Here is a 24,802-nt window from a genome sequence, read left to right as displayed (position 1 = left end):
TGTTTTTAAAATTATGGAATGGATTACTGTGTGTTTATCCTGCTTTTTCAAACTAAACCTTCTTTGTTTGGCTTTAAAACCTTTATTTTGCCGCAGATTGTTTATATGTCCTGTATTTCTGGGTGGTGCCAGAGATGACAGCTGTCATTACGGGGGATGTTGTTAAAATTCACACTGACAACCCCCTAGCTGGACAAACTGTGCCCCCCTTGGTTGGTCCCTTATTTCCATGACCACACACACAGATATCCCACAGACTGTCAGAGGTCTCAATTCATCACACATGTAATCTACTGGTCATATTTTATTTCTTAAACACTTATACATATTCCACTGTATAGTGAGTGCAGCCTGCTGGGGCACAGCTTTACAAATCTGCCATCTTCACTTTTGCAGTGTGTTTTATATCTCCTCCTTCTGTTTCTGTCTCTAATCTCCATCCAACACTCACAGGATCAGTAAATCCTGTCTCTGGAATGAGTTAATGATAACATCTCCATATAGCATAGCAGATAAAAAAAGATAAAACATAATTACATTTTCGACAAGAAATATGGTAATTTTATTTACAAACCAAATTTACAGACACTAGGGGATAAACAAGGTAGGTGACAGGAGAAACTACTAGTATACAGAGAAAGCCCAAACTGAGGGACTAAGATAACAGCTTCAGTGAAGGACAACCAAAGGAGGAACAGAGCGAAGAGAGGGGCGAGCCATGAAGAAAAGGCTTCAGTCGTGATACATTTTGAAGATACAGCTTTTAATGACGCCCATGTATCTGTCCCACACAACCTGATGTCTGAGGGGCAGAAAAAGAGAGAAAAGAAGAGTGAACTGTAAGTAAATAGAGCAAAGAGTCATTGTAAGTCTCATGACAAACTGTAATTGTGAAATCTGAGTGCAGAAAGTAAATGAGGCAATCTTTGTCCACACAGTAAAATGAGGGGGGTCTATGTTTCTTTTTTATGAATATCTCTTTGTCAAGCATGTAGTGGTGCAGGGCTGTGTAAACCCTTAACAACATTCCTAAGTGTTTGCATGAGAAACAAGGTAACTACAGTTTAAGAAATCAGGGGCGAGATAGGGTGACACCCAATGGTAGAACAGGGACGTCAATATCACAGAGGATTTTAATGTACGCAAATAGTTTTGCCAAAGCTCTCTATGAACCATTACGTATGTTTAGCTTTGGTCGTCCCTTTGGGAACTGATAACCCTGGCAGGGTTGGTGAAGTGCTCTGTCTGATAAGATTTTCAAATAAAAAAAGCACATTAACTCACTTGAATGTGTCAAGTATGTGTGCAGAGTTGGTGTAGTGAGTAAGATAGAGCCTCATGTCCGCAGCTGTCCATCGGTCAGAGCGGCACGGCTCAATAAACTGGGGGAGAAAAGGAGGGGAGTAGACGTTACATCACACCACCTCAAAGGCAGACTTAAAAGCTGGCACAGGCCTCAGGAAATCTGGGCTGGATGGTATGTCTTTGCTTACAAGTGCAAGAAAAAGTACAAACCTTCTCCACAAGATCAATGAAGAAATCTCTGACATCTCTCGTGTTGGTTAACTTTGCAGCAATGTTCACGAGGCCTCTGGAAAGATTCTACAAATACATGTGTTCACATAAAAATGCGATCCATTTAATCCAGTTAAAATTTCTCTTTTCATTAGAATCACATTTCACTGTAGTAGTTACTGAAAGGTGAGCTTTGTAGTTCTCACCTTGAAATTAGCCTCCATCTCATTAAAAGCTTTCGTCTTTCCTCTGAGAGCTGTACAGACCAGACTAGGCAGAGAGGAGGGAACACAAACAAAGAACACAGAAATAACTCAGGGTGAATATATAAAATTATAGACAGTAAGTAATTAGCAAAAATGCATGTTCTGTGTGTTTCTACTACCTTTTGTGTTGATCCAGCAGATCTTTGTCTGCGATTAAAATCTTCAGTTCCTTCAGCTCCTGTAAAAACTCTTTATCAAGATCAACGTCCATGTCTTCCACCATGTTATCTACAAAGAAAACTCAAATCAGACACTGTTGAATCTGTTTAAACCCTATCTTTTGCTTCTTCTGTTATTACAATTAACAGTCTTACAGTCTAATTATTAAAATTGTTACATGATTATGTCATTGAGGTGAGTTACAGATTTAAAATTCATTCTTATTCAAATGAGGGCCCATGCAACCTGGAGGACCTCTGGTGGTCAGTGAGCCTCACTGACAATTGCACTGCTCATTGTGTTTCAAGTATTCAAACTACATAAACAACACAGACATAGTAGCTCTTGTTCTTAAGTGACACATTTAATTTAGTTTAATTATGGATTATGTTGCAGTTATAATTGTTTATTTTTGTTGTTCTTGTATTTATCACTAATCTCTATGTAACGGTAAATGTACAACAGTTCCCTTTGATTGATGGGTTACATAAGTGTTAAAAAATGTATTCCTTCATATTGCCAAACACATCTTATTTCAACGAAATAGCCAAAGGAAACAAGAGTAATCGCTCACCAACAGCCCCAACGGTCCAGCTGTTGATAAGCTGTCCAGCACAGAAAGCAAAATCCTGGAAAGTTAGATACTGTAGTTTTCTCTTCCCAGTCTCAAAGCGATTGTTGGCAAAGAAAACAATGGCAGCATAATCCCTGAAACAAGCAAACAAGGAATAAATATTCATAGTAAAACAGAATAACAATCAGACTGGGTTGGATATTGTGAACCCAAGCCTTCTGTTTGGCATAAACGCAGAAGTAGTAAATATTACAAAACCATGTAGTAGTTAATCATAAAAGCTACAATGAAACTGATGTGAAGCAATACCAGTACTTTGAAATATAAACCTAAGGCCCAAAAGCCTGTGGCCCGCGCCTTGTCACCAGTTACCTTGCCAGCTTGTCAGAGAGGAGGAAATGCTGACGTATGTTCTCCACCAGGGGTCCCTTCAGCTCTTCCACGACTTTGAAAACCCGTTTGAAGTTGTCAAACTGAGAATGAAACAAATGACACAGGAAACTTACTAAAATGACAACATGACTTATGTAACACCTGCATCAGTACCTGCAAGTATTCTCTCTGCAAATAATCATCTTCGTTATGACAACAAGCTGAACAGTTGGAACCTGATACTCAAATGATACAAATGTAAAACTACTGCAATGAAACTTTTAATTAACACATCAAGTACTGTATGCAGACAGTATAGACTGAAAGGCAGGCCAGAGGCAGAACAAACTAAATGTTTCAAAACTGAAATGTGTGGCTGAAGACTGTACAGATAAATACTGAGCACTGCCGATTTCAACACTGACAAACATGAACAGTCATTGTGGAGCTCAGAATGCGTTTTACCTGCCGTCTGCAGCTCTTCAGTGTCACACCTGTCTTGGCACTAACATCATCCAAGTCTTTCTTGGTTCCTTTAGAGAGCTTCTTTCCCAGGACCTCTCGGACAAAAGCATCATCAAAAGCGTAGTATCTAAATACAAAGGGAATTAAAGAAACCTGTCAGAAAATATTATTAGGTAACAAAAGGTTTAACGAAGAAGAGCCTAAAGAGGAATATGTCAAAAATACCAAATTAAATTCAGGATTAAATGTTGACATTCAGAAAAGCGTGACATTCCTTAAGATCAGATGACACACAGGAAATATATCATATTAATGAATCATAAATGAGAGCATCATTACTGCACCTCTCTATGAGCATGGCTTGTCGATGAGGTGGGATCTGGAACAGCAGCTGGTTGGCTAATTTGGCTGGACTGTGCAGCAGACGCTCACACATCTGGAAAGTCCTGTACTGGTCCATGGTGTCACTCAGCAGAACATCTGCACTCGCCTCACACTCATCCATCACTCCTCCCTCCATTCGCACCTTCACTGCATCATTCACTGTTCAAAAAAACCAGACAAGCACAGCTCACATAACCTGAACTGACAGAGCTACTGCTGTAGTGTGAATATACTGCAGCTATAAATAGCTAATGAAGTATACAGGATGTGGAGGTACCCTTTCACTTGAATAAGGAAAATAATTTTCTCTGAAATAAGCAGAAACTCAAAAGAAACTGACATCCACTCTTCTCCAATCCATATTTAATAAAACAGTCACTTTTTATTTTCATGTATGTTCAGTTGGATTAAGATCAGGACTCCACTTAAGTATGGTCCAATCTACAGGATATTTTTGGTATGAATCTCATTTTGTTTCATCTGTCCAAAGAGCATTCTCCCACAAGAATGGTGGCATATCAACACAACTTAGTACCCCTACTGGATGTCTGCCAAATGACTGAATGTAAATGTAAGGTAGATGCTTTTATCTAAAGTGACTTACAAGTGAGGTACAGAGTACAAGGCAAAGGCAGGGTACGAGTACGGAGGTCTTGCCTCCGTACTTTGTTGTGGTGGTCCACAACAAAGGTTTAAACCCAGTCTCTACACTCCACTCTCCGCTACACTATCCAGCCGCTTATGTGGTTTTGATGTTTTCCTTTCTGGATCTATTTTCATGGAACCCATTTTAATTCAAAAAGTGATACTCAGTGGGACTGGACAGTGTTGTACCTTGTACATTGATCTTACACTTCAGTTTTTAATCTGTTTTTATGTTTTCCATTGTTCTCTTTCCACCATTGAAACTGTTCTTCTGTTTAATGTGGGGTCAAATTTCCTTTTGTAGCCACATCCAGGGAGGTTGGGTACTTTCCCATGGGCTGTAAGCTTCTTAACAGAATTAGCAACTGTGGTGAAGGCACACTACTTTGACAGCACTTGGAAAATATGTTTCACATGGACACACATATACAGTTAATCATCAGATTATAACACAAAGTTATTCAAAGCCACATCAACCTGTTCATTTAGGAAGCACAAGTGACTGTGAATCAGTTTCACCTTATTCATCCTAACTGATTTTTTTCACGTTTTGTGTTTTGCGAGTGTCCTTGTCACTACAAGTACCATGAGGCAGCACCTGCCGCCTCATCAGGTTGCATAGGTAGTCCAGTTAGTCCAAGCTAGACTAATGCAATCACAAGTAGGTTTCTTCACACTCTGAAGAGCATGGAGGAGACAACAAGAAACAAACCACTATACCGGTGGAGCTAGACATGGGCATGGGACAAAGCAGCAAGTCTGTTCCTTTGTACAAGGAAGAACAAAATGACATAAGAGATGACCTCCACCAGGCTACTGGTGTTTCTGACCAAACATGAAGTTGGCATCAGGGCCCAACATCTGCTAGCATGATCTGTGTTCACAGCCCAGTGGCATGCAGCTCAGCACCAGAACACCAGAATTGGCAGGTATAACATTGGTGCCTAAATGAGATTAGGTTCACACTTAGCACATGTGACAAGAGTGAAAGAGTCTGGAGATGCCATGATGAACGATAAGCATTTTTACAAATGTCATTATAGGTTTTTTCAGTTGATTTTACATTTTTGATGCATTAATGTACATAATAGTAGAGTAAAATAACTAACAATTTGTGCAGCAGTATATTCTTATTTTTTATCTGACCACTTTGTGATCCATTAGATTTATCTTCAAAATAATTTGGGATGGGACCATTAGGTAAAAGAAGTGGTTAGTTGATCATTAGTCAATCAAAAGAAAATTAATCTGCAAATATTGTGGTCACTTTAATTTTTTTGCCTATCAAAAAGACCACACATTTGATAGTTCTAACTTTGTAAATGTGCATATGTGATATGATTATTTGTCATATGTGGATAAAATGTGACAATTTAAGACATTAATTTGGGATTAATTGGCAGATTATTTAATAATAATACTAGCAGCCCTAGTCAACCACTAGTTTAATGAACCACTGCATAAGAATATGTTTTAATCGAGCTTCAGCAGTTACCTAGATTTTTCACATATTTGTACAAGTACCCAAATACACCAGGACTGTCTTCTTGTGTTAACGAGTAAACAAACCCATACCTGTGTATCCATCCAACCAGAGCTGGTAAACCTCCTCATCCATGATTGTGGTGTTACCCACGAACACATCCAGCTCCACAGCCATCTGCGTGGAGACAGCGGCAGGGTCAGGAAGAGGATAAGAGTTAATGTTAGCTTAAGTGACCATCAACAATTAGCTATCAGATTAGCTCAACGCCATTAAAAGTGGCAACGGGGTTGCATTATACCTTGTTATTGTTGTTGTCCCAAACTGTTTTAGGTACTGACCCAAAATAAATGCTGATATATGCCGTTAATTTCTAGCTGAGCTTAAATTTAGTCTCCATAACTTACTAATTAGTTAGCTTACTCCAGGTTAGCCTGCTGCACTATCTGCGTCGCAAAATCAGCAGCGTCGACGGAGACTAAACTGACAGTTCTCAAAACGGTAATCAAGACCGAATTAACATGACGATACGATCAAGTTATTCGCACAAGTTTTAACTCTGGCATTTATAGCGCAAACGTCTACTAAATGGTGGAGTATTGCTATGAGTAGCTAATGTCAACAACAGCAGCCATGCGAGGCGTACTTCCGGCTTTGCTACGTCACCGGAAGAGCTCCATTCACACCTTAGGGGAAAGTTACTAAATACATTTACTCAAATAGTACAGTATTAAAGGAAATACACACAAATACAATAAAGATTGGAGTATTTATTTTTTCTGCTACTTAATATTTCTTCCTCAATACAATTCAGAGGCAACATTTTTTTCTACAAGAAAGAAGTCCAGCTGCCATGACTGAACCTTTAGATGGCTGAGAACCTTCACAGCTACAATTACTTTACAACCTTAGTTAACAATGTTTTGCAAATACAGATAAGAAATACAAAACATAATCAGTAATTTAAAAAATATATAATTATTGTTGTGTATCATTACAAGTTAATACTATACGGTGCTAAAGTCACCCATTAATTAAGCTCAATAAATTATCTATTATTATCTGACACGGAAAATATTTTTGATTGGATGATTGTTATACAGACTTTGTACTTTTGTGCTCTACTTTGTCTACACTGCTGGCCTGGTCACACAAAAAGCTGTGAAGACATTTCACTTACTGTGTTCTTGTTCCTAAACATCTAACACAATTTCTATATTTTTTTGACAGGGGGTTATCATACGTTTTTATAATAAATGTTCACGACAACAGGCTGTTTAAGGGCAGATTAGAGGCCCTGTAAAAGACTTATACTATTTGATGCAACACTGTTGTTGCATCAAAGATTACCCCTGATGCTTTTTGTCATTGCAGTGGAGCCAATAAACCAGAAGTTTGATACAGTCGGACGCCATAACACGACGATTATCTAATAACATTATTGTACAGTTTTCTTCCTTCGGTCTTGACAGTTTCGTTACAGACTTCTATGCTTAGTGAGTAAACGGACGCAGACACATTTGCAATGTAGGGCATTTTAATTGAGTAATGTTTACATGCTATGATGAGTTACTGTAAAATTGATTACATACATGGTGCATTATACAGAGTGTCAGACTACCATTGTTACCATGTCCACTTTTATGACTTATGAAGCAAGTCGAGGATGAGAAACCTAACACGTACAGACATTATTGGGACCTTTATGAAAGGTCAACTTAAACATCCCAATTATTATAAGCAAGAAAACCATCAATGGATGGAGGGATGATGGATGACTCAGACTCACCAGTGACATAAAGTTATCAAAGGTCACACTAAAATCAAACACCATGTGAGGACTCTAATTACAACAGAGCATTTGGCAATCAGGCAGCAGCCTATTGTTGATCTCTGCCCTTGCATTTGTGCTCTTGCTTATTTTAAAATGTGTCAGATCAGAGATAGGCCTCTACAGCGTGTGCCCCTATATGGCTGTGCTTGCTGCCTGTGTGTACACAATCTGCTCTCTTTTCCTCCGGCGATTAATCTAAATAAATCCCTGTAAATCCCTCTCCTCACCCTCCCTTTCAGTGTTTCTGCATGTGTCCTTCAAAATGTGAACATAGGGGGAAACGACTCAGTCAACATGTCTTTTTGTTGGATCTCTCGTTTCACATCAACACTCTCATTTCTAACCTCACATGACACCCTGATTCCATCCCGAGCTCCCCCTTGCACGGTTAACACCCTACATTGTTATGGCCTCAGTGAAACAATGGAGGTGGGACAGAGGGCGGAAGGATGTGGCTGAATGCCTCAGCATAAACCCATGGAAAAAAAAGGCTGCAGTCACACTTTCCGTCAGTTTTCTTTGATAAGAAACGAGTAGGCTACAACCAGTCAACTCCATTTCCCTATACTAACTTTCTCTGCAGTTAACTCCAAAGACACGATGCGGATCTAAGGATGTGAGGATAAATAAGATCTGGTCATGTGTGTTTGGGCATGAGATAATTTCAATAAACAGAGGAAGTGGCTTTTCCTTCTCGTTTCCCTTGTAAATTGCGCTTGTCTGTTTTGTTGTGGTTTTACTGCAAACTAGGATTAAAATGACTGGATCCAAATGGGGGCGCACAAGCGCCTCACAGGGCGAGCGCATGGAGCAGATATCCATCACAACATCTTGTTGTTTTTCCGATTGTAGCTGACATGAGCAGTGGGATCACAAAGCTGGTTAACTGTGTTTTCCCATTTACGACTATACTGCAAGTGTGGTATGTCAGAGAGCCACTGGAAACCTCAGAGCAAGCCACAAATATTTCTGATCGCTGTCTAACTGACGTGTCAACGCAGCAGTCGTCCCAAAAATGAAAACTTCCGCAGGAATTGCACAAAATAAAACAAATCTTTTTGGGGAACACAGTTGCATTTGCACACAACATCAATAAAAGTAGCATTGTGATGGGTAAGAAATCTACATTGTAGTTACATACATTCTTGCAAACATTATTTGGCACCACCAGATCCCGTCTTTCATCACACTTTCATAAGTCAGTGCCTGTATGTTGAAGGGTCCACAGGCTGTTTTCCGGTGGTGCTTCAGCTTGACTCTCAGCTCGCTGCTTAACGGAGTCACAGTCGTGAAAGTGGCGGAGGCGGACATTGTTGTGGTAACACTCCAGCTCCAGAGGATGAGCACAAATGATGCACTTATTTTTGAGCGGATAAAGGACCAAATTTGATTGTGATTTATTTTGTTTTGTTTTTATAACCGAAGAAACAATCGTTTGTACAAAGTATAAAAGCTGCTTCATCATACGGACTCCTTCTCCAGCCACCGGGGAACTGAGTTCATTCAGCCGAAGCGAGCGGAGCACAGCCTGATGAGACGATGCCAGCGACGCACAAATCATAACATCTGCAGGGTGTGCGTCCAAGGCGGCTGGATTAAGCCTCCGTGGATCGACCGGGCCTTTGTACAAATAGTAGGCTACAGAAAAGCTCACGGGGCGGCCGCTGCCTTCAAATACTGCGAGAGGAGGTAAAATAAGGACAGTTGTGTTCCTGGAGGCCTTTGGAGAACACATTGTGTTGTTGGGAGGATGGCAGATTGACATTAATGGGGGTTTGCGGTACATTTTCATGCACGACCTCATTAAGGCATTATCCTCGGAGAGAAGACACTGGGTTCGACACAAGAGAGGACTGAAGTCACAGGCCCTTAAAGGAAGCCATCTAATTAAAGACATCACATGTTTCTGCTTTAATTTGGCCTCCGGTGTTGTAGTTATCGCATACATAACATCTGGCAAACACTGGATCGAGATGAAGACGAGGATGTGAAGACTCTGTGTTAAGCACTTACGCATCCAGCTACATCTCAGCGGTTTTATTAGATTCTCAGGTAGCCTCCGGGTCCAGGTTTTTAGTAGAGAATGGGTAGCGAAGGTGAGATAATAAATAGAGAACTGTCAAAGATGTCTGACGAGGATTTGCTCGAGTGCTCCAAGGAGGAGCTGGTGAGCCGGTTGCGTAAAGAGGAGTCCGAGAAAATATCGGCTCTCATCCAGCGAGGACGGCTGATAAAAGAGGTAAATAAACAACTGCAGGGACACCTCCTCGAAATCAGGGAACTGAAAGTCATCAATCAGCGCCTGCAGGAGGAGAACGTGGAACTGCGGGACCTATGCTGCTTCCTGGACGACGACCGGCTCAAAGTGAAGAAACTGGCCAGGGAATGGCAGCTGTTCGGGCACCACGCAGCCAAAGTGATGCGGGAGGACCTGGGCGGCTACTTGAAAAAGCTCGCCGACCTGGAGCGCATGCAGGACGGGCTGGTGAAGGAGAACTTGGACCTGAAGGAACTGTGCCTGGTGCTGGAGGAGGAGTGTGTCAGCAGGAGCGACTCCAGTCCCGGCGGGTCCACCGAGCTCAACCTACCCTGCATGGTGGCCCGGGACCTGGGAGACGGGAGCTCAAGCACAGGAAGTGTGGGAAGTCCTGACCAGCTTCATCTAGTGTGTTCACCTGATGACTGATGACAGGTTAATGTCAGCAGTCAGGGCTTCTTCAACCTGAAAAGGAAACTGTAGACTAGGGGTGATGTGACGCTTTGTTAGATATTACAAATTGAACTGGTGCAAAAAGCATTAGGGCCTTCTGAATGCTGCAACGATTTGTGTGCCACTAGGTTTTGACATGACAAAGATTTTGACCATTGATTTTCAGGACTTTACAGAGACATTTAATAGATGTTTGCCACACAATAATGTATCTGAAATTCAAAGTGTTTTCTAGCAACTCTTCTGTTTTTGGGAAATTTCTCAGTGGTGTTATTGAAAAAAAAAAGGGACCAAAAAAGTGGGTCACATATATAAATTTATCTCATGCACTGGACTAGCCTACACTGGTAGAAGCCTTTTTACTATTGCACTGGACAGCGTTATCATGAATCTTTAAATCATAGATGTGAAGATTCATTTCAATCCAGTTTTGAGCCATATTTAGTCCACTGAATTCCAACAGCACTGAAAGACATGAGTTGTGTTAAAAAAAAATAACAAAATATGAAAATATTTGATAATTGCTTTTGCTAGAATGCCCAATAATGTGTAATATTTTATTCACTCTCTTCCTCAGGATAGGATTGGAGTGCCATATGTGCATGATGATTGTCACAATTTGTACAGGCCTGTGAATCAGTGTGATGTGAGGGTCCTTCAGGTTTACTGCGGGTGGGGCTGCTGTGCATAATTTAAATGTGTGTAGAGCCCGGGCAGAGCCAGCACACTTGTTAGGGTTTTGGATCAGACATGATAGATGTCCTTCACTCAGTGCTGAACTGATGTTCTGTCACTTTTTTAATCCAACTAGAAACTCTTTGTATCAAACTGGAAGGTCTACGAGTTTTAATGATTTCAATGCTATTCTATTGAAGCCAAGTTGTTTAAATTCACTTACTGTATATGACATTTTTATTACATTGCTGTTGTTGATGTTCAATTAGCTTATCACAGAGTTTGTTTAAGTTGGTGATGTTCAGCTCTCTCTTCTGTAGCTCATACTTTGTATTTGCCCTGAAACATTAGGGATAATCTTAACTTTGACCCTTCTTTTTCTTGGTTTATTTGTATTAACTATCATTACTAATCGATTTCAGTTTAAATCATAGATAATGCACATGGATTAGAAAAGATTTATTTTGTCGTTAGCTGTTTATTGGTGGGCTATGCTCGTAGTGCATTGAAGAGCTTTAAATACAGTGGGTATGACACTTCGTGCTGTTCTGACCTTTCTTTGTGTGTTCGACTCTGCAGAAACAAGCCTTTGCATGTACACGACACAGATTGAGGATTGATTTCTGTACTTGCGGTTTTGACCTTCATGTCTCAACTGACGGTGCTTGATTGATGCTCCCTTCGTGTCATACAGACTGACTTTATGGATATTCATCAGTTATATTTTTGGATATCAATTTGCACAGTCTGGAAAGCTGAAGAGAGCAGTAGTGCTTTTACCCATTTAGAAATGCACAGATGTCCTTTGACAGTCACATACACACTGATTTTCTTCTCCCACATGCTCTCTAGCTCACAATCTGACTCTCTTTCCATCTCTCTCTCCTGCTCTAACCCTGTTTTAGCAGGGTGATCTAATGCCCTCTGAGCCATGTATATATTAGCAGGAGATTCAGTTCATTTTTGGGAAATGGAGTACAAGAGAACACAGTGTTCACAGTGGAAGAGCTTAGATAGTCAGAGTTTATGCAGCAATCAAACCATTTTACAGAGTGTCAGGAAAAGCGCTGCAGTTCAGGATTATTTTCTCAATTAATCATTCAACCAATAAATGTCAAAAAATAACGAAGTCAGCCCATTAGAATTGTCCAGAGTCAACAGGCCAAAACACATAAAAGATATTCAGTTTCCTTTTGATGTTAAAGATGCTCAGAAAAAAACCCTGTTTGTAGAAACAACCAAAGAATATTAAGTATGTTTTGCCAGGTTAAATGCATCAAACAATGAACCTATTATCAAAGCTTAGCAACTGAATACACCTTGAATTCCTGCAGTGTTTATGTTCACATTGGGGTTATTGTTTCTATATTTACACAATTTTAAAATATCTTCTTGCACATTTAAAATGTTTTATTCTCAAATTAATGTGATAAATCAGGTGTTGTTAAGATCGCATCATCCCGTTTAACTATAATGTTACATTAATACAACATCCACACAGTTACCAATGTTTGTTCTTTATTGTTTCCAAAGTAGAATAGCTTTGACAAAATGAAGGCACTGCCCACCAAAATAGTAAATTTATCATAGAAAATAAAAACACTACCAAGTATATATTACACTCTTAAAAATAAATATGTGATTATGTAATCTACATCAACTCTATGGCCCAGCCTTAGTGATGAATAATTTGCATAAAAAACATTAAGATCCATACAAAAATAAGTACCATTTATTTGTAAGTACTCTATTTATCCTTAGTGAGTGCATATATAATTTGTTACATAACATGATGTAGAAAGTCATTACATGCAACTTAAACATTATTCCTTTCATGATATTGCAATAATATATAATTGCATGCAGTTCTTTCATCAACATTCTTTTCCAACATGTTCATAAAATCTCATAGCTTTTACATTTAGGAATATAAAGTCTGTATATTTTTAATAATTCTAAAAGAGTGTAACATTCATATCCTGATAATGCCACTAATTTGTTTTCTACGTAGAAAATGTACTTTCTAAAGAAAGGAAGTGAAGCAGATGCACGTAGCTCTTTTTTGAAATGATTATTACCATCTTCTCCTTTATTTCTGTCATGTTTCCCAGTGATCTTCCTTCACACTATGACTGAATCAACACGAACAGTAGTGTTTTGCCAGGATGACAGCGTCGTTGATCACAGTGTGAGGATGGTCGGAGAGTGTAGGGAGTGATCCGATTGGTCACCGCTGCTGCTACTGCGGCGATGAGCTATCCCACAGGGCTGTGCGGTCTGAGACTGCTGAAAACTTCCCTGATGTGATGTAGCATGGGATGTGATGGAGGCCTGGGTGTCTAAAGAGGAAGAGGGATAGGTGAAAACCATACCAGCTGTGAAGGGCATGAGAGAGGGAGTAGACGTGAGAACCGGGGTGTGGAGAGACTCGGATTCAGTGGCAACAACAGAAACGGTTGATGTCACAGGTTTGGTCGGGATGGTTATCTTGGGTTTGGGTTTCTCCATCCTTGTTCCTGATTTGGTTGAGGGTCCAGGTCTGCTGAAGTCTTCTGGCTCCAATTTGATGCCACCCAAAGAGGAAATTGAGGGATGTGGGTCAGAATCAGAATCAGAGTCCTCTATTTTACAAATGGGACGATGGGCCTCCAGAACCAGCTCAAGCCTATCTTTCTCCTTTTGTAAATCAGCTATTTCCTTCTGTAAACGTGACTTTTCATCTTCCAGTTCGTCCGTCTCCTACAGCAGAGGAAAACAGACAAAGAGGCATAGTTGCAAATTAGCTAATTAGCTAATGCCTGACTAGCACCTTGTAATTCAAGCATTAACGTGATGACATTTTGTACAATGTTCACTCACATTTTGCAGCGAGTCTGTCAGCTCCCGGCGGCGATTGCGACATTTTGCTGCTGCCAGTTTATTTCGCTCCCTTCTTATTTTGCGTCTTTCCAGCTCTTCCTGGGATAACTTTGATGAGAAAGAAAAGAAAAAAGATTTAAACACATAAAATAGGTGAATGTGATACAGTAAAATGACAGAATGTCAAAATATCAAAGTCCTGACCATTTTAGCTTGTGTAAAATTGTAATTTAATATCAAATGTACAGGAAGACACGTTGAGCCTATAGGCAACGTGACACAGAAGAAATACTACCACCATGTGTGTGCTATGAGTCATCACAGTCATGGTGTCTGAATGGTTTTGAAATGTCTGAGCTTTTGTATCTTTGTAACACCCTAACTCTGACTTCATTCAGTGCCATACTAAATAATTGCAGTTGATCCAGTATTTCCCGCCCTTTTGGCATGATGAGTCACACTCAGACCCCTGCGGTGACTCAGGTGTGAGTCACAGAAAATGACTTGCCCATGTGAGTCACATGACAGTTCACTTCCTGTACCATGAAATTACAACTCCAAGAAAAAAAAACTGACGAGGAAATGTGCCAGTTTGAGTCTGACAAAACCAAATGTGAAAAACGTACGATGGTTTAAGAAGACTAAGCTTCATTTTAACATCTATTCACATATGAGTGCTCTACTAATCTTTTAAAAGGAGTGTGTCACAGGTGACAATTTAACTGAGTCAACATCAACTCAAAGTAAACACTATAAAAGAACATTACACATTTACCTCTAGAGACAACACTTGTTTTTTTAAAGGATCTACTGAGAGTAATTTAAACAATGCCTTCAATATCCTTTCAAAACAATCAACAATTTCTAAATACAGAAAAAGTTATCTCATGTCAAGTCTGAAGAAAAAGACACAGTTGTGTCAGAGAGTATTACAGGATATTACACACCAGTTAGACAGAAATGATTGAGCCATTGCTCCACACCTTTAGGGAAAAGATGATTCTCAGGAGGGTGCTTTCATGACTACTTTCTTACTTGTTCATCGTTCCTGCGCCTTCCTGTGGCTGTTGTATTTGCAGCTGCTCTTATCACCCCTGGCCTGAGAAGATGGGACTGAGAAGGTAGAGGACCCAGTGGCTGTACCCCTGAGAGGGTTGGGTAAGGAGGCACTGGTGATCGTGAAGGGCCTGGTGGATGCATGAGGGAGGGCTGGACCATCCACTGAAGGTCCTGGTTGGTTGTGATGGCATTAAGGCTTGGTATGAAGTGGCTACTGCCTGCCATTGTAAATTTCTGTAAAAGAGAAAATAAAGAAAATGCCCAAAAAGTTAGAGGACAGGTTAAAAGTACTGTAACAGAGGGTGAATCCAGCATGTCATCAGTAACAAAACACAATGTGTCTAAGGTCTAAATCCAAGTTTATTAAATTAAGAAATGACCGATGATGAAGATTAATATAAATGAGTTAATAGAAACTGAAAATTTGATCACAGACACATAAAGTATAGTAACCTTTACAACTACAAAAGATATTACATACAATATGCCATGGATAGGTTTATTACAATATTGTAGAAAAACATTCACTACTTTTACAGATAACTTTACATTGGGTTTACAACGTTTGAGCCCTAATTTTCTGGGATTACCTTTAGCCTGGCTGAATGAAAGTACACCTACCTGCTCCTGTTGTGTTGTTGAGGTGCTGCTGTTTCCCAGAGACCCAGAGTTTGACCCAGAGCCGCCGCCTGTATAATCCGAGTTGCCTCGTCCTTGACTCCCAAAGTTTCGATACATCCTTTTCGCTGAAATTAAAATAAATCTGGAGCTCGGTTGGGCTATATAGCCTTCAAATCTCGAAGTGACTCTCAAGTTGAGTCAATTCAAACCCAGGGCAAGCCCACCTTACTGCGGTAAGAGTCGGTAGAGTCCAAACCGGAGCGTCTTAAGGGGTGACAAGGAAAGACAAGAAAAATATCACCTCACTTTTCTTCAGTTGGCGCTAAAATGTCCGAAAGCGACTTTTAGTCCATCCTCTCGTCCTTAGTCACGCACCTCGAAGCCAAAGTCTGGGAATAATTGTGAGGTTGTAAAGTCTTAAAGCAACACCACAGGTTCGCCACGCCCCTCCGTGTTTACGGGAAATACAGTTGTCTGGAATCTCTCACGAATTGGACCACGTGCCATGACGTCATTAACCATAAATGGTGAGAGTTTCCTCCCAAGCGCAACACCCGGCATCCCTCGTACACTAGAAGAGCGGAGGTTCAACTCTGTGTTTTCTGGTTTCTGCCTGATTCAGCCGTGGAAATCCTAAACTACTTCAGTTTCCTACTACAGCGTCACTGTCTCTTGTATAATATCTTGTTTACACGAAAGATAGAAGACTTTGTAGAGTAAATACAAAGCGTACATTGAAAACATTTAATGTAATGTAATGTATTTGTAGTGTTTTTAAAAGATAACATTACTGAATGTGATTATTACAGCTACTAAAATATTACTCTGAAAAATGTAGCTAATATAGATAGATAGATAGATAGATAGATAGATAGATAGATAGATAGATAGATAGATAGATAGATAGATAGATAGATAGATAGATAGATTATATCTAGTACAGCAATGGTTATGAAATAGATTACAAAGAGAGGGCAAGGCTAGATTCATGTGCCAAAAGTGTGTTGATGCTCTTGGCAGTCACTCTCACTTTACAAACCACATCAATATGCACACATGCCTGTGGAGATGAGTCAGTCATGTGCCACAAAGCTGCTCAATTATTTTACCATCCGTTTCAACGACTGTTTTTTTACTTGCAAGCACAATATAGCACCTAGTAAAGATTAAAAAATTGCATGCTGTAGATTTAGTAAGATTAGTCTGTGACAACAGCTGCTGACCTTGCAGTCCCTGAGGACAGAGTTCCCGGCAAGGTTGATTTCTGCTGGCTGCTGACTGTTGCACCAGTGTCTCATGTTACTGCTAATTCTTCTCCTGAGAATAAGTACTCACACTTTTTTATAAAAAAAATCCCTAAAGTTAGTTGCTGAGATGGTTTCGAGCCCCCTAAAACAGAAAACAGTGTGCACATAAAAAAATTCTCATCACTGTAGAAATTGAGACACTGAACTATGAACTTCAGGCTTTTTATAATTTATGAATGAGGACAGAGGCAAAACCTGAAACTGCCTGTTGCTAGTTGGTCCAGCTGAGTCTCATATTTCACATTTCAACAATATCACACCTGTAAATAATGATTAATATGAATAATATAATAATATTTTTTTCATATAGTTGATGGTATCATATGAAGTTAATATGGAGTAAAGGTGAGGATCAGGTGACTAATGCCTCAGGAATGTAATGATGACCCACTTGCTCTTTCTCAAAATGTAACATGTCCCAACATGTTACATGCCACCATTGTCACTCCCATTACACTTTCATTTCTCTGCCAGTTATTTTTTTAACCTTTTACATGACCACAATATGTCTGCTCAACACACACTTTCACTTTAATCACAAAAAATGGGATTTTAAGGATGTTATTGCTTTCCGTTTCCCTCCACATTTTCCCTCCAAAACTTTTTTTCTGGATGAAGGAAGTTTAGATTCCATTACAATTTACTCACCCTAATCCACCCACGCACCCATCCCACTCACACATACCTATAACAAAATCCCCATGCCACATTCACTTACATGTCATGCCTCATCAAATCAAGCTTAACGACCATGAAGTAGATTATCTGATTGTACAGTACAGAACTAAGACTGATTGTCCCAGATGTGGTTTGTTACACTGATGTTACTACAGCAAGTATGTATCTTTGGTCATAGTATCTATGAATGGTGTTTATAATTTAATGAAATTTAAGTCTGATTTAATTGATTCGACCATAATATTGGTGGTGGTTGTCACAAATATCATACCTAATTTCTTACATATGCAGTTTCTATACCTAAATTCTCCAATCATACACACCATACCAACAACATACCCCTCTGTCTATCTCCAACAAGCTGTTCATTAATTAGTTGCTGATATAGGGACAAATTAGAGTTCATAATGTTTGTGCTTATACAAGAGGGACCTATACTCTTTAAAAATGTATGAAAAATTATATATTCAATTAAAAAATTAAATTAAATGTTCTTAAGTACCAAAAAGACAAGTATTGGCAATGTAGCTGGTCCAGATGGAGATACATTTGATTATATTATATAAGCAACAATTTATTAGTTTAATATTTTCAGAAAGAACCATATGGTTTAATATCTTATGCCTTAATCTGCAAAAAATGCATGCATCATTTGGGACACAAGCTGTAGAGCAGAATCAAAACTAGGCCTATATTACTGTTAGGTCCGTATATATTTTGATCAGTGACACAATGTTTGTCATTTTGGCTCTGTAACCACCACCACCGTGAATTTGGAATGAAACAGTGGAGATGTGTTTCCAGTGTAGAGGGGCAGCTTTGATTTTAAGGTGTGGTCAATAATGTTGGATGACCCATGTAAGAATAACATATTTATTTTTAGTTTATTATAGTACCTCAATTGTAGGAGCTCAATAGTATTTGGACAAACTAATAACTGTTATTATCATAATAAATAACTTATAAAAATAACTGTTTTAATACTTGGTTGTTTCTGGCAACTGCAACATCCAGGATATATTCAGCATACTTTAATTCATGATTATACTATATAGTATGATTATAGTGTATTGCTACCTCCAAATAACTTTGAGCCCCTAAAACCTGGTGCTTGGTAATAAACATGTTTGTAATTCCTACTCAGTTCATACAATATTTTCTACAATAGTTGAATTTAAATGTCTTAATACATGACTAGAGAAGGCTTTTAACGAAGTTAGTGAATGTTCTGCTGCTGTGTTCTGTGTTATTTCCTGCTCAGTGATGTTCTCCATGTTTGGACGTATTTGGCTCCTTTAAGTTTAGAAGTGACCTACACGGTTGCACAAACAAACAGCCAAACGTGGATAGAAAATAGGAAGAAAAGCAACAAATGGGAGCAGAGGCATTAACTCTTTTCTGTACAGCTGTGTGCAGTGTTTTCTACTTACATGTCTTCTGCCACGCAGGCACTGAAGTCAACCAACCGCAGGAGATGGGAGGGATCAGCCCAAGCACTCTGATAGCCACGTAGCTAGCCACCAACGTTAGCCGGGTAGGTAAGTGCTCTTATCCTCGTTATTTTAATCATAGTAACACGATTATTCAACAGGAAAGTTTCGTGGAAATTTAAGACGCTGCTCATCAAAGTATTCATATCAGCTGTCTTGTTCTGCAGAGTATCAGCTGGAAATATGATGTTATTAACTTAGCTCGCATTGCTAGCTAGCAGTAACCTGTAACAACACTGGTTATAGCTAACTAAGTTAACTAGCAAGTATTAGCTTAAACGTGTTGCAGGTTCTCACTGTACTAAAACAATTAAAGGTTAAATATTGTTTAGGTTAACTGTGGCACAGCCTCACGATGCTTCATTTATCTAGACAAGATGAACAAAACGTGAAAAGAGCTGAAATGTTGTAGCTAACGACTCATTGTGTGTGTTTTTTAAGCTAACAGTAAACGTCAAAGCTACCATGGATTTGCCACAACACGGGTACCGAGCAAGTAAGTGGGAAAATTAATCACCGTGTTAACATCAATTATCTTTTTTTTTTTTTTTTTTTTTGTAACTGTAAAATAATCATCCTTTATGGCTACTTCCTATTTCCTAACTAAGCTAAAGCAAGAAATACACAGTTCATGCAACTCACCTGGTGATGTAATTTGGCTGTTGATTAAATTATGCCAATTTAGTAGGTACGCCTAAGCAAAATATAGGGTTATAATCATTAATATAATTAGTTATATAATTAGTAGGTACACCTAAGCAAAATATAGGGTTATAATAGCTACCTTTGTTAATGTAGAGTGCAAAAGCTTTGGGCACTGAAAGTAAAGTAATAATGCTTAAAAGAAATACCAACCCATTATTTTTGTTCTTTAGTTAACCTGCACACTGTAGGTGTGTAAAACCAAATGTTTTCAAATTGGTTTCACACCTCAACAAGCTTCACTGGTTTTTATGACTATCGCTCCACACAAACCTGAATTAGCTACTAAGCGATACTGAACAATAGCATGCCATCACACAGCGGCTTTAGTCAGACTGTAATACCATAGCTGTCTAGATCTAGAGCTCACACAGGACAAAGTGGGTAATACAGAAAAATCACTCTGTAAATCACAGTCACAGTATTGCTCCTGAAAATCACAATTAAATCATTTATTCTGTGTCATGACTCTGGATGTATGTTTGGTCTTGTTTACATGATTCAGAATGATTCATCAAAATTATCACTCATTTAAAAAATATATGTTTTAATGTAAATTGAAATGGCCTCACTTTTCTTTTCTCTTTTTCTTTTCTATTTCTTTCTTTTCTCTTTTTTTTTCGTTTGTTTTTGCGTTTATATTTTCCACAGCTAAGCCGAGAGCTCGTGCAGCTCCCCCTACAGCAGATTCTGTCCTCTTTGAAGACACCAGCTCTGCTGGACCAGCCATGAACAGTCAAGGATACTACACTTCTGGGTACAATATGGAAGGAACTTCAAATGACATGCAAGGAGGTGCTGGAATGAACAACTTGTTTACTGACCCAATGGCCAATGCGGCAATGATGTACGGGTCCTCCTTAGCCAACCAAGGAAAGGATATGGTAAACAAAGAGGTGAGGATATTCATAACATTACCAAATGTGAAACATGGTAATATGTGGGTTTGGAAGTAGGACGTTAACTGAGTAAACTATAAATATGCACAAGGCCCAGATTAAGGAATTGGCACGACTTGGGTTAGGGTTAGGGTTAGGCGATGATTTAAGCACAAGTTTACAGTTATGAATAAATACACCCCAGACTCATTCTGAACAGTTTTCACAATGTGCAGATGTTTTTCTCTATGCAGGTATTTTTGTGCCACTTAATTTTTAGTTTTCTTCCCAGAATGTGATTCTTGTTTTGATCATTTGAAGTTTTAGAAAACCACATAGGTGACCTAGCCAGACTTAAGAAGCTGTCTTACAGCTGATACTTTCTGCTTTACAGTTTCTGTCCAAGGATTGTTTGCCTGATATGAGTCACTGTTTAAACTTCAAAGGAGTGTCACTTTCAAGTGGATGGGTCTTCAGTCAAGCAGTCCATTTATGGCCCACTTAATATAATAGTTGATTATCTCTCACAGGAATAAAGAAACAATAATTTGAATAAACACGCCGCCTGTGGGTGGCACATAAATAAAACAAATGTTCTATTGGACTGGTAATCTTGATACACAGGTAGTTCAAAGCAATATGTTCTTTGAACTGAGTGCCAAGTCAAAGTGATACACAATCCTGAGGGTAGACAGAACCGTCTTGAAAAAGATATAACTCGGCTGCATTTATTAACTTTGGCCGACTGTCACTGCTCATCTGTTAATATTTGCACTTCCTTTGCCTTTTAGATCAGCAGATTCATGTCTATGAACAAGCTGAAATACTTCTTTGCTGTTGACACCAGATATGTACTGAAGAAACTTATGATCCTTATGTTCCCTTATACACATCAGGTAATCACTGCCATTCATCCTCTCAGACTTTGTCCTGTGTTTCCGCACTGAATGTTATATAATATTTAATAGTTAAGGACTGTATGATAATTTTCTCTGGTATCATATTTTCAACCACTTATCACAGTGAAACCACGCAGACAAGATAGTCAATCAATCAAACTTTGTTTATGAACATCGTAATGCTGTACTTACTAGTCCAGATACAAATGCGTATTGAGCTTATTAATTCCCACGCACTTTAACTCATTCAAATCATATTTTAAGTCACAACACTCCAGACGTTCTGTGCCCTGATAATGTACAAACTACACACAGTGCATACTCTGCTTGCAAGTCCAGGGTCAGATAGCACATTACTATATAATGTTCATCATAGCTGGAATTTGTTTGACTATACTGAATTTCTTTATTGTCAAAGAATCTTGTGAAAAGACCAAACAAATAGTTTATTCTTTCAATAGGTAATACAGATCAAATAGCAAAGTTAGAAACTAAAACACTATTTTTTCTTAGAATTTCTCTACAGCAGCAAAAGTTTACAATATTACTTTAATGAGGAAACTGTAAATGTTCCTCATTAAAGTACTAATGATAAGGAGTATTCATTGCAAAACCGTGAAGGTGAAGCTATTAAAGATGATCTTGTTTTGCATTTTTATCATGTTTACTTCATTTATACTAACCTAATAATATTGTTTGTCATCAAGCTTTATTTGCCTCAGGTTTAACATAACATTTATATAGTGAAATCATTTTATTGTTTATTGTAAGCCACATAGTTTCATCAGAAAAAAACATCAAGGACTCATAAAACTCTTAAGACTCTACTGAATGATTCATATTGTGTTTGTGGGGTCTTGATAGGACTGGGAAGTTCGCTACCATCGGGACACCCCGCTGCCTCCAAGACAGGATGTGAATGCACCTGATCTTTACATACCAAGTATGTTTTCTCTTAATACATACAGTAATTATCACCAACTCAGTATTTTGGGATGTCTGTAACATGTGAATTTTTGTCTTTTAGCAATGGCTTTCATTACCTACATTTTACTTGCTGGAATGGCGCTGGGTATTCAGAAAAGGTGAGTAATTCTTTCAAAACTAATTTATTCTATGACTCACACTAAATATTTTCATTTTGAACAAGTTAAGTGTGTGCTGTGTTTATATAAAGGTTCAGCCCAGAGGTTCTTGGACTGTGTGCCAGCACTGCCCTCGTGTGGATCATCATTGAGGTGTTGGTGATGCTGTTGAGTTTGTACTTGTTGACCATACACAGCGACCTCTCAACCTTTGATCTCCTCGCCTACAGTGGATACAAATACGTTGGGTAAATAGACCTTGGATGTCAGTATTTTAAAATTAATTAATGATTTGTTACTAGTAAAGCAAACAAATCTGCTTTAAGATTTATACAAGGAGATTAAGATTTAACTTAGTGGTTGAAATGTGTAAAAAAAATATTTTTTTACATTTTAATTTAAAAAAATTTAGTTTAAAATTTTAAAAATATAGTTTGGTCCGTGTTAACCGTGTGATTATGTTTATTTTTTTTCCTTCTAGGATGATCTTCACAGTGATGTGTGGCTTACTGTTTGGCAGTGATGGTTATTTTGTGGCTCTTGCCTGGTCATCTTGTGCCCTTATGTTCTTCATTGTAAGTAGTCTGGGAAATCAAACATCAGAATTATGCACAATTTCAAGTATTTGTAATAGGTTTTAAAAGATTTTCAAACAGTCTAGTATAAACTGGACATTTATTCATTTTTGTATGAAAATAGTTGAGACAGTCTAGAAGGTGAGCAGCTCTGATATTCATGTATCAGTATTCAGCATATTATCTGGAAAAAATAATTATTAATATTAACTGTTCTATAATTATTATTATTATTAACCACATAATCATATTTCTGATCTCCAGGCAATGAATTGTCTAGCCATAGCAGTATTTAGTTTTTTTTTTACTGTGCCATTTTTATGGTGATATAATTAGGATTAATTAACTAATAATGGTCGATAAGTAGATCAAACATTTATATATTAAGCTGTGTTTTTACAGAGGTGTTTTTACTTTCTACAGGTGTTTTAAAAAATAAAGAAGAAACAAACATTGAGTTCACAAACAAAAAAAACAGTGAATGTACACTAAACTTGGGAATATGAATATAATTTTGTATTTCACACTTAAAATCATCAGGTTTTTCTGTGTAGTGTCCTGTGCAATAACAAACTACATCAACATTCAGCATTCCACAGTTTTATTGCAATATTTTTGTTGAAAAACAAAACCTGTTTGATGCAGAACAAAGTTGTTTTCATTGCATTGCTCAGCTTCATAATATATGTAATAAATAATTAATAATTGTAGCTTACAGAATATTAACATTGGACTGAATTGCAGGGTAAAAGATCTTTTTGTCTCTGCAGGTTCGATCTTTGAAAATGAAGATTCTTCCCTCTCTTTCCTCGGACTCTATGGGAATGGGATCGAGTGCCAAACCTCAGCTACGCCTTTATGTTACTGCAGCCACTGCAATCTTTCAGCCAATCATCATATATTGGTTAACCTCTCACTTGGTCAGGTGACTGTGAGGTATTTAATAACCTGATCTCCGATGTTATTGGACCCAGAAACTAGGGTTGTTGATTGTTTGTACACCTGCCTTTATATGCTCTTTTGTCAGTTATGTCAAAACATATTAAGACATATGTTGAGCTGCAGCATATGTTTAGTTTGTGAGGTGGACATATTTATAATGAAATGGTTTCATTGATGTAACCAGAACGTGTGACTGTGTGTGTACAGTAACACTGAGAGATGCTTATTGTTGAAAACTTAACTTTGAACACAAGGGCTTTTTCATTAATAATTTGTTTTCCTTTTTATAATGTCCCTGGACATGCTTTCCAGTATTGACACCTCACAACCAGACAGAAACACACATTACACCACATTATACATATGATTCAAGTACCATTTTTCTGTTATGGTAATGTTGTGCCATTAACTCGCCCTTCTTGTGAGTCCTGTATTTTATTTATCTACATTTGACAAAGCATGGCAATGTTGGATTTTTGTAGAAAAAATAAATATATTTAGCTTTGTGTATTCGATTTTATCAGTTTCTGAGACATTTCTGTTCATATTTGCTGGATCTGATTTATTTCATTCTGAAAAGTACTGATTTGTATCTGTAGTTAGATTTCATTTCTGAATATGGTGC

The 24,802-nt window shown here is 38.4% G+C and overlaps 4 protein-coding genes across 5 annotated transcripts; 2 read left to right on the top strand and 2 right to left on the bottom strand.

The window, feature by feature from the left end:
• Nucleotides 1-533: 533 nt before the first annotated feature.
• fibpa (fibroblast growth factor (acidic) intracellular binding protein a) lies at nucleotides 534-6,525 on the bottom strand. The gene is made up of 11 exons (XM_026357817.1): nucleotides 6,165-6,525; nucleotides 5,956-6,040; nucleotides 3,696-3,894; nucleotides 3,352-3,478; nucleotides 2,887-2,987; nucleotides 2,515-2,648; nucleotides 1,901-2,009; nucleotides 1,722-1,785; nucleotides 1,516-1,602; nucleotides 1,285-1,382; nucleotides 534-802 (listed from the first exon to the last, which is right to left on the bottom strand). The coding sequence occupies exons 2-11, from the start codon at nucleotides 6,038-6,040 to the stop codon at nucleotides 733-735; spliced, it is 1,074 nt and encodes a 357-aa protein (XP_026213602.1). The 5' UTR covers nucleotides 6,165-6,525; the 3' UTR covers nucleotides 534-732.
• Nucleotides 6,526-8,982: 2,457 nt separating this feature from the next.
• Nucleotides 8,983-11,621, top strand: ccdc85b (coiled-coil domain containing 85B). The gene has a single exon (XM_026358447.1). The coding sequence runs from the start codon at nucleotides 9,781-9,783 to the stop codon at nucleotides 10,381-10,383; it is 603 nt and encodes a 200-aa protein (XP_026214232.1). The 5' UTR covers nucleotides 8,983-9,780; the 3' UTR covers nucleotides 10,384-11,621.
• A 233-nt stretch (nucleotides 11,622-11,854) lies between these two features.
• Nucleotides 11,855-16,389, bottom strand: fosl1a (FOS like 1, AP-1 transcription factor subunit a). The gene is made up of 4 exons (XM_026358446.1): nucleotides 15,622-16,389; nucleotides 14,977-15,234; nucleotides 13,942-14,049; nucleotides 11,855-13,821 (listed from the first exon to the last, which is right to left on the bottom strand). The coding sequence occupies exons 1-4, from the start codon at nucleotides 15,736-15,738 to the stop codon at nucleotides 13,264-13,266; spliced, it is 1,041 nt and encodes a 346-aa protein (XP_026214231.1). The 5' UTR covers nucleotides 15,739-16,389; the 3' UTR covers nucleotides 11,855-13,263.
• Nucleotides 16,390-18,725: 2,336 nt separating this feature from the next.
• Nucleotides 18,726-24,692, top strand: yif1a (Yip1 interacting factor homolog A (S. cerevisiae)). Of its 2 annotated transcripts, none has more exons than XM_026358546.1 (9): nucleotides 18,726-19,144; nucleotides 19,538-19,592; nucleotides 20,450-20,694; nucleotides 21,468-21,572; nucleotides 22,440-22,518; nucleotides 22,603-22,660; nucleotides 22,753-22,908; nucleotides 23,142-23,235; nucleotides 24,006-24,692. In XM_026358546.1, exons 2-9 carry the CDS (start codon nucleotides 19,562-19,564, stop codon nucleotides 24,162-24,164), a joined length of 927 nt encoding a protein of 308 aa, XP_026214331.1. In that variant the 5' UTR covers nucleotides 18,726-19,144; nucleotides 19,538-19,561; the 3' UTR covers nucleotides 24,165-24,692. The 2 variants fall into 2 exon arrangements, with proteins under 2 accessions (XP_026214331.1, XP_026214333.1); XM_026358548.1 differs by having other exon boundaries at nucleotides 19,044-19,140.
• The last annotated feature ends 110 nt before the right edge of the window (nucleotides 24,693-24,802 follow it).

Source organism: Anabas testudineus, chromosome 10, assembly GCF_900324465.2.
Source record: "Anabas testudineus chromosome 10, fAnaTes1.2, whole genome shotgun sequence".
Taxonomy (NCBI): Eukaryota; Metazoa; Chordata; class Actinopteri; order Anabantiformes; family Anabantidae; genus Anabas; species Anabas testudineus.
This window is presented reverse-complemented; position numbering and strand designations above follow the sequence as displayed.

Excerpts from the sequence above, each read along its gene's own strand:
- fosl1a (XM_026358446.1), bottom strand. The coding sequence starts at position 15,738 with ATGTATCGAAACTTTGGGAGTCAAGGACGAGGCAACTCGGATTATACA. Across the intron at positions 15,235-15,621 it reads CAACAACACAACAGGAGCAG|AAATTTACAATGGCAGGCAG; the intron begins GTAGGTGTACTT and ends TCTCTTTTACAG. Across the intron at positions 14,050-14,976 it reads GGCGCAGGAACGATGAACAA|TTATCCCAGGAAGAGCTGGA; the intron begins GTAAGAAAGTAG and ends TTCTCATCAAAG.
- ccdc85b (XM_026358447.1), top strand. The coding sequence starts at position 9,781 with ATGGGTAGCGAAGGTGAGATAATAAATAGAGAACTGTCAAAGATGTCT.
- fibpa (XM_026357817.1), bottom strand. The coding sequence starts at position 6,040 with ATGGCTGTGGAGCTGGATGTGTTCGTGGGTAACACCACAATCATGGAT. Across the intron at positions 3,895-5,955 it reads CTGGTTGGATGGATACACAG|TGAATGATGCAGTGAAGGTG; the intron begins GTATGGGTTTGT and ends TTTTTTGAACAG. Across the intron at positions 3,479-3,695 it reads CAAGCCATGCTCATAGAGAG|ATACTACGCTTTTGATGATG; the intron begins GTGCAGTAATGA and ends CTTTGTATTTAG.
- yif1a (XM_026358546.1), top strand. The coding sequence starts at position 19,562 with ATGGATTTGCCACAACACGGGTACCGAGCAA. Across the intron at positions 19,593-20,449 it reads ACAACACGGGTACCGAGCAA|CTAAGCCGAGAGCTCGTGCA; the intron begins GTAAGTGGGAAA and ends TATTTTCCACAG. Across the intron at positions 22,519-22,602 it reads ACCTGATCTTTACATACCAA|CAATGGCTTTCATTACCTAC; the intron begins GTATGTTTTCTC and ends TTTGTCTTTTAG.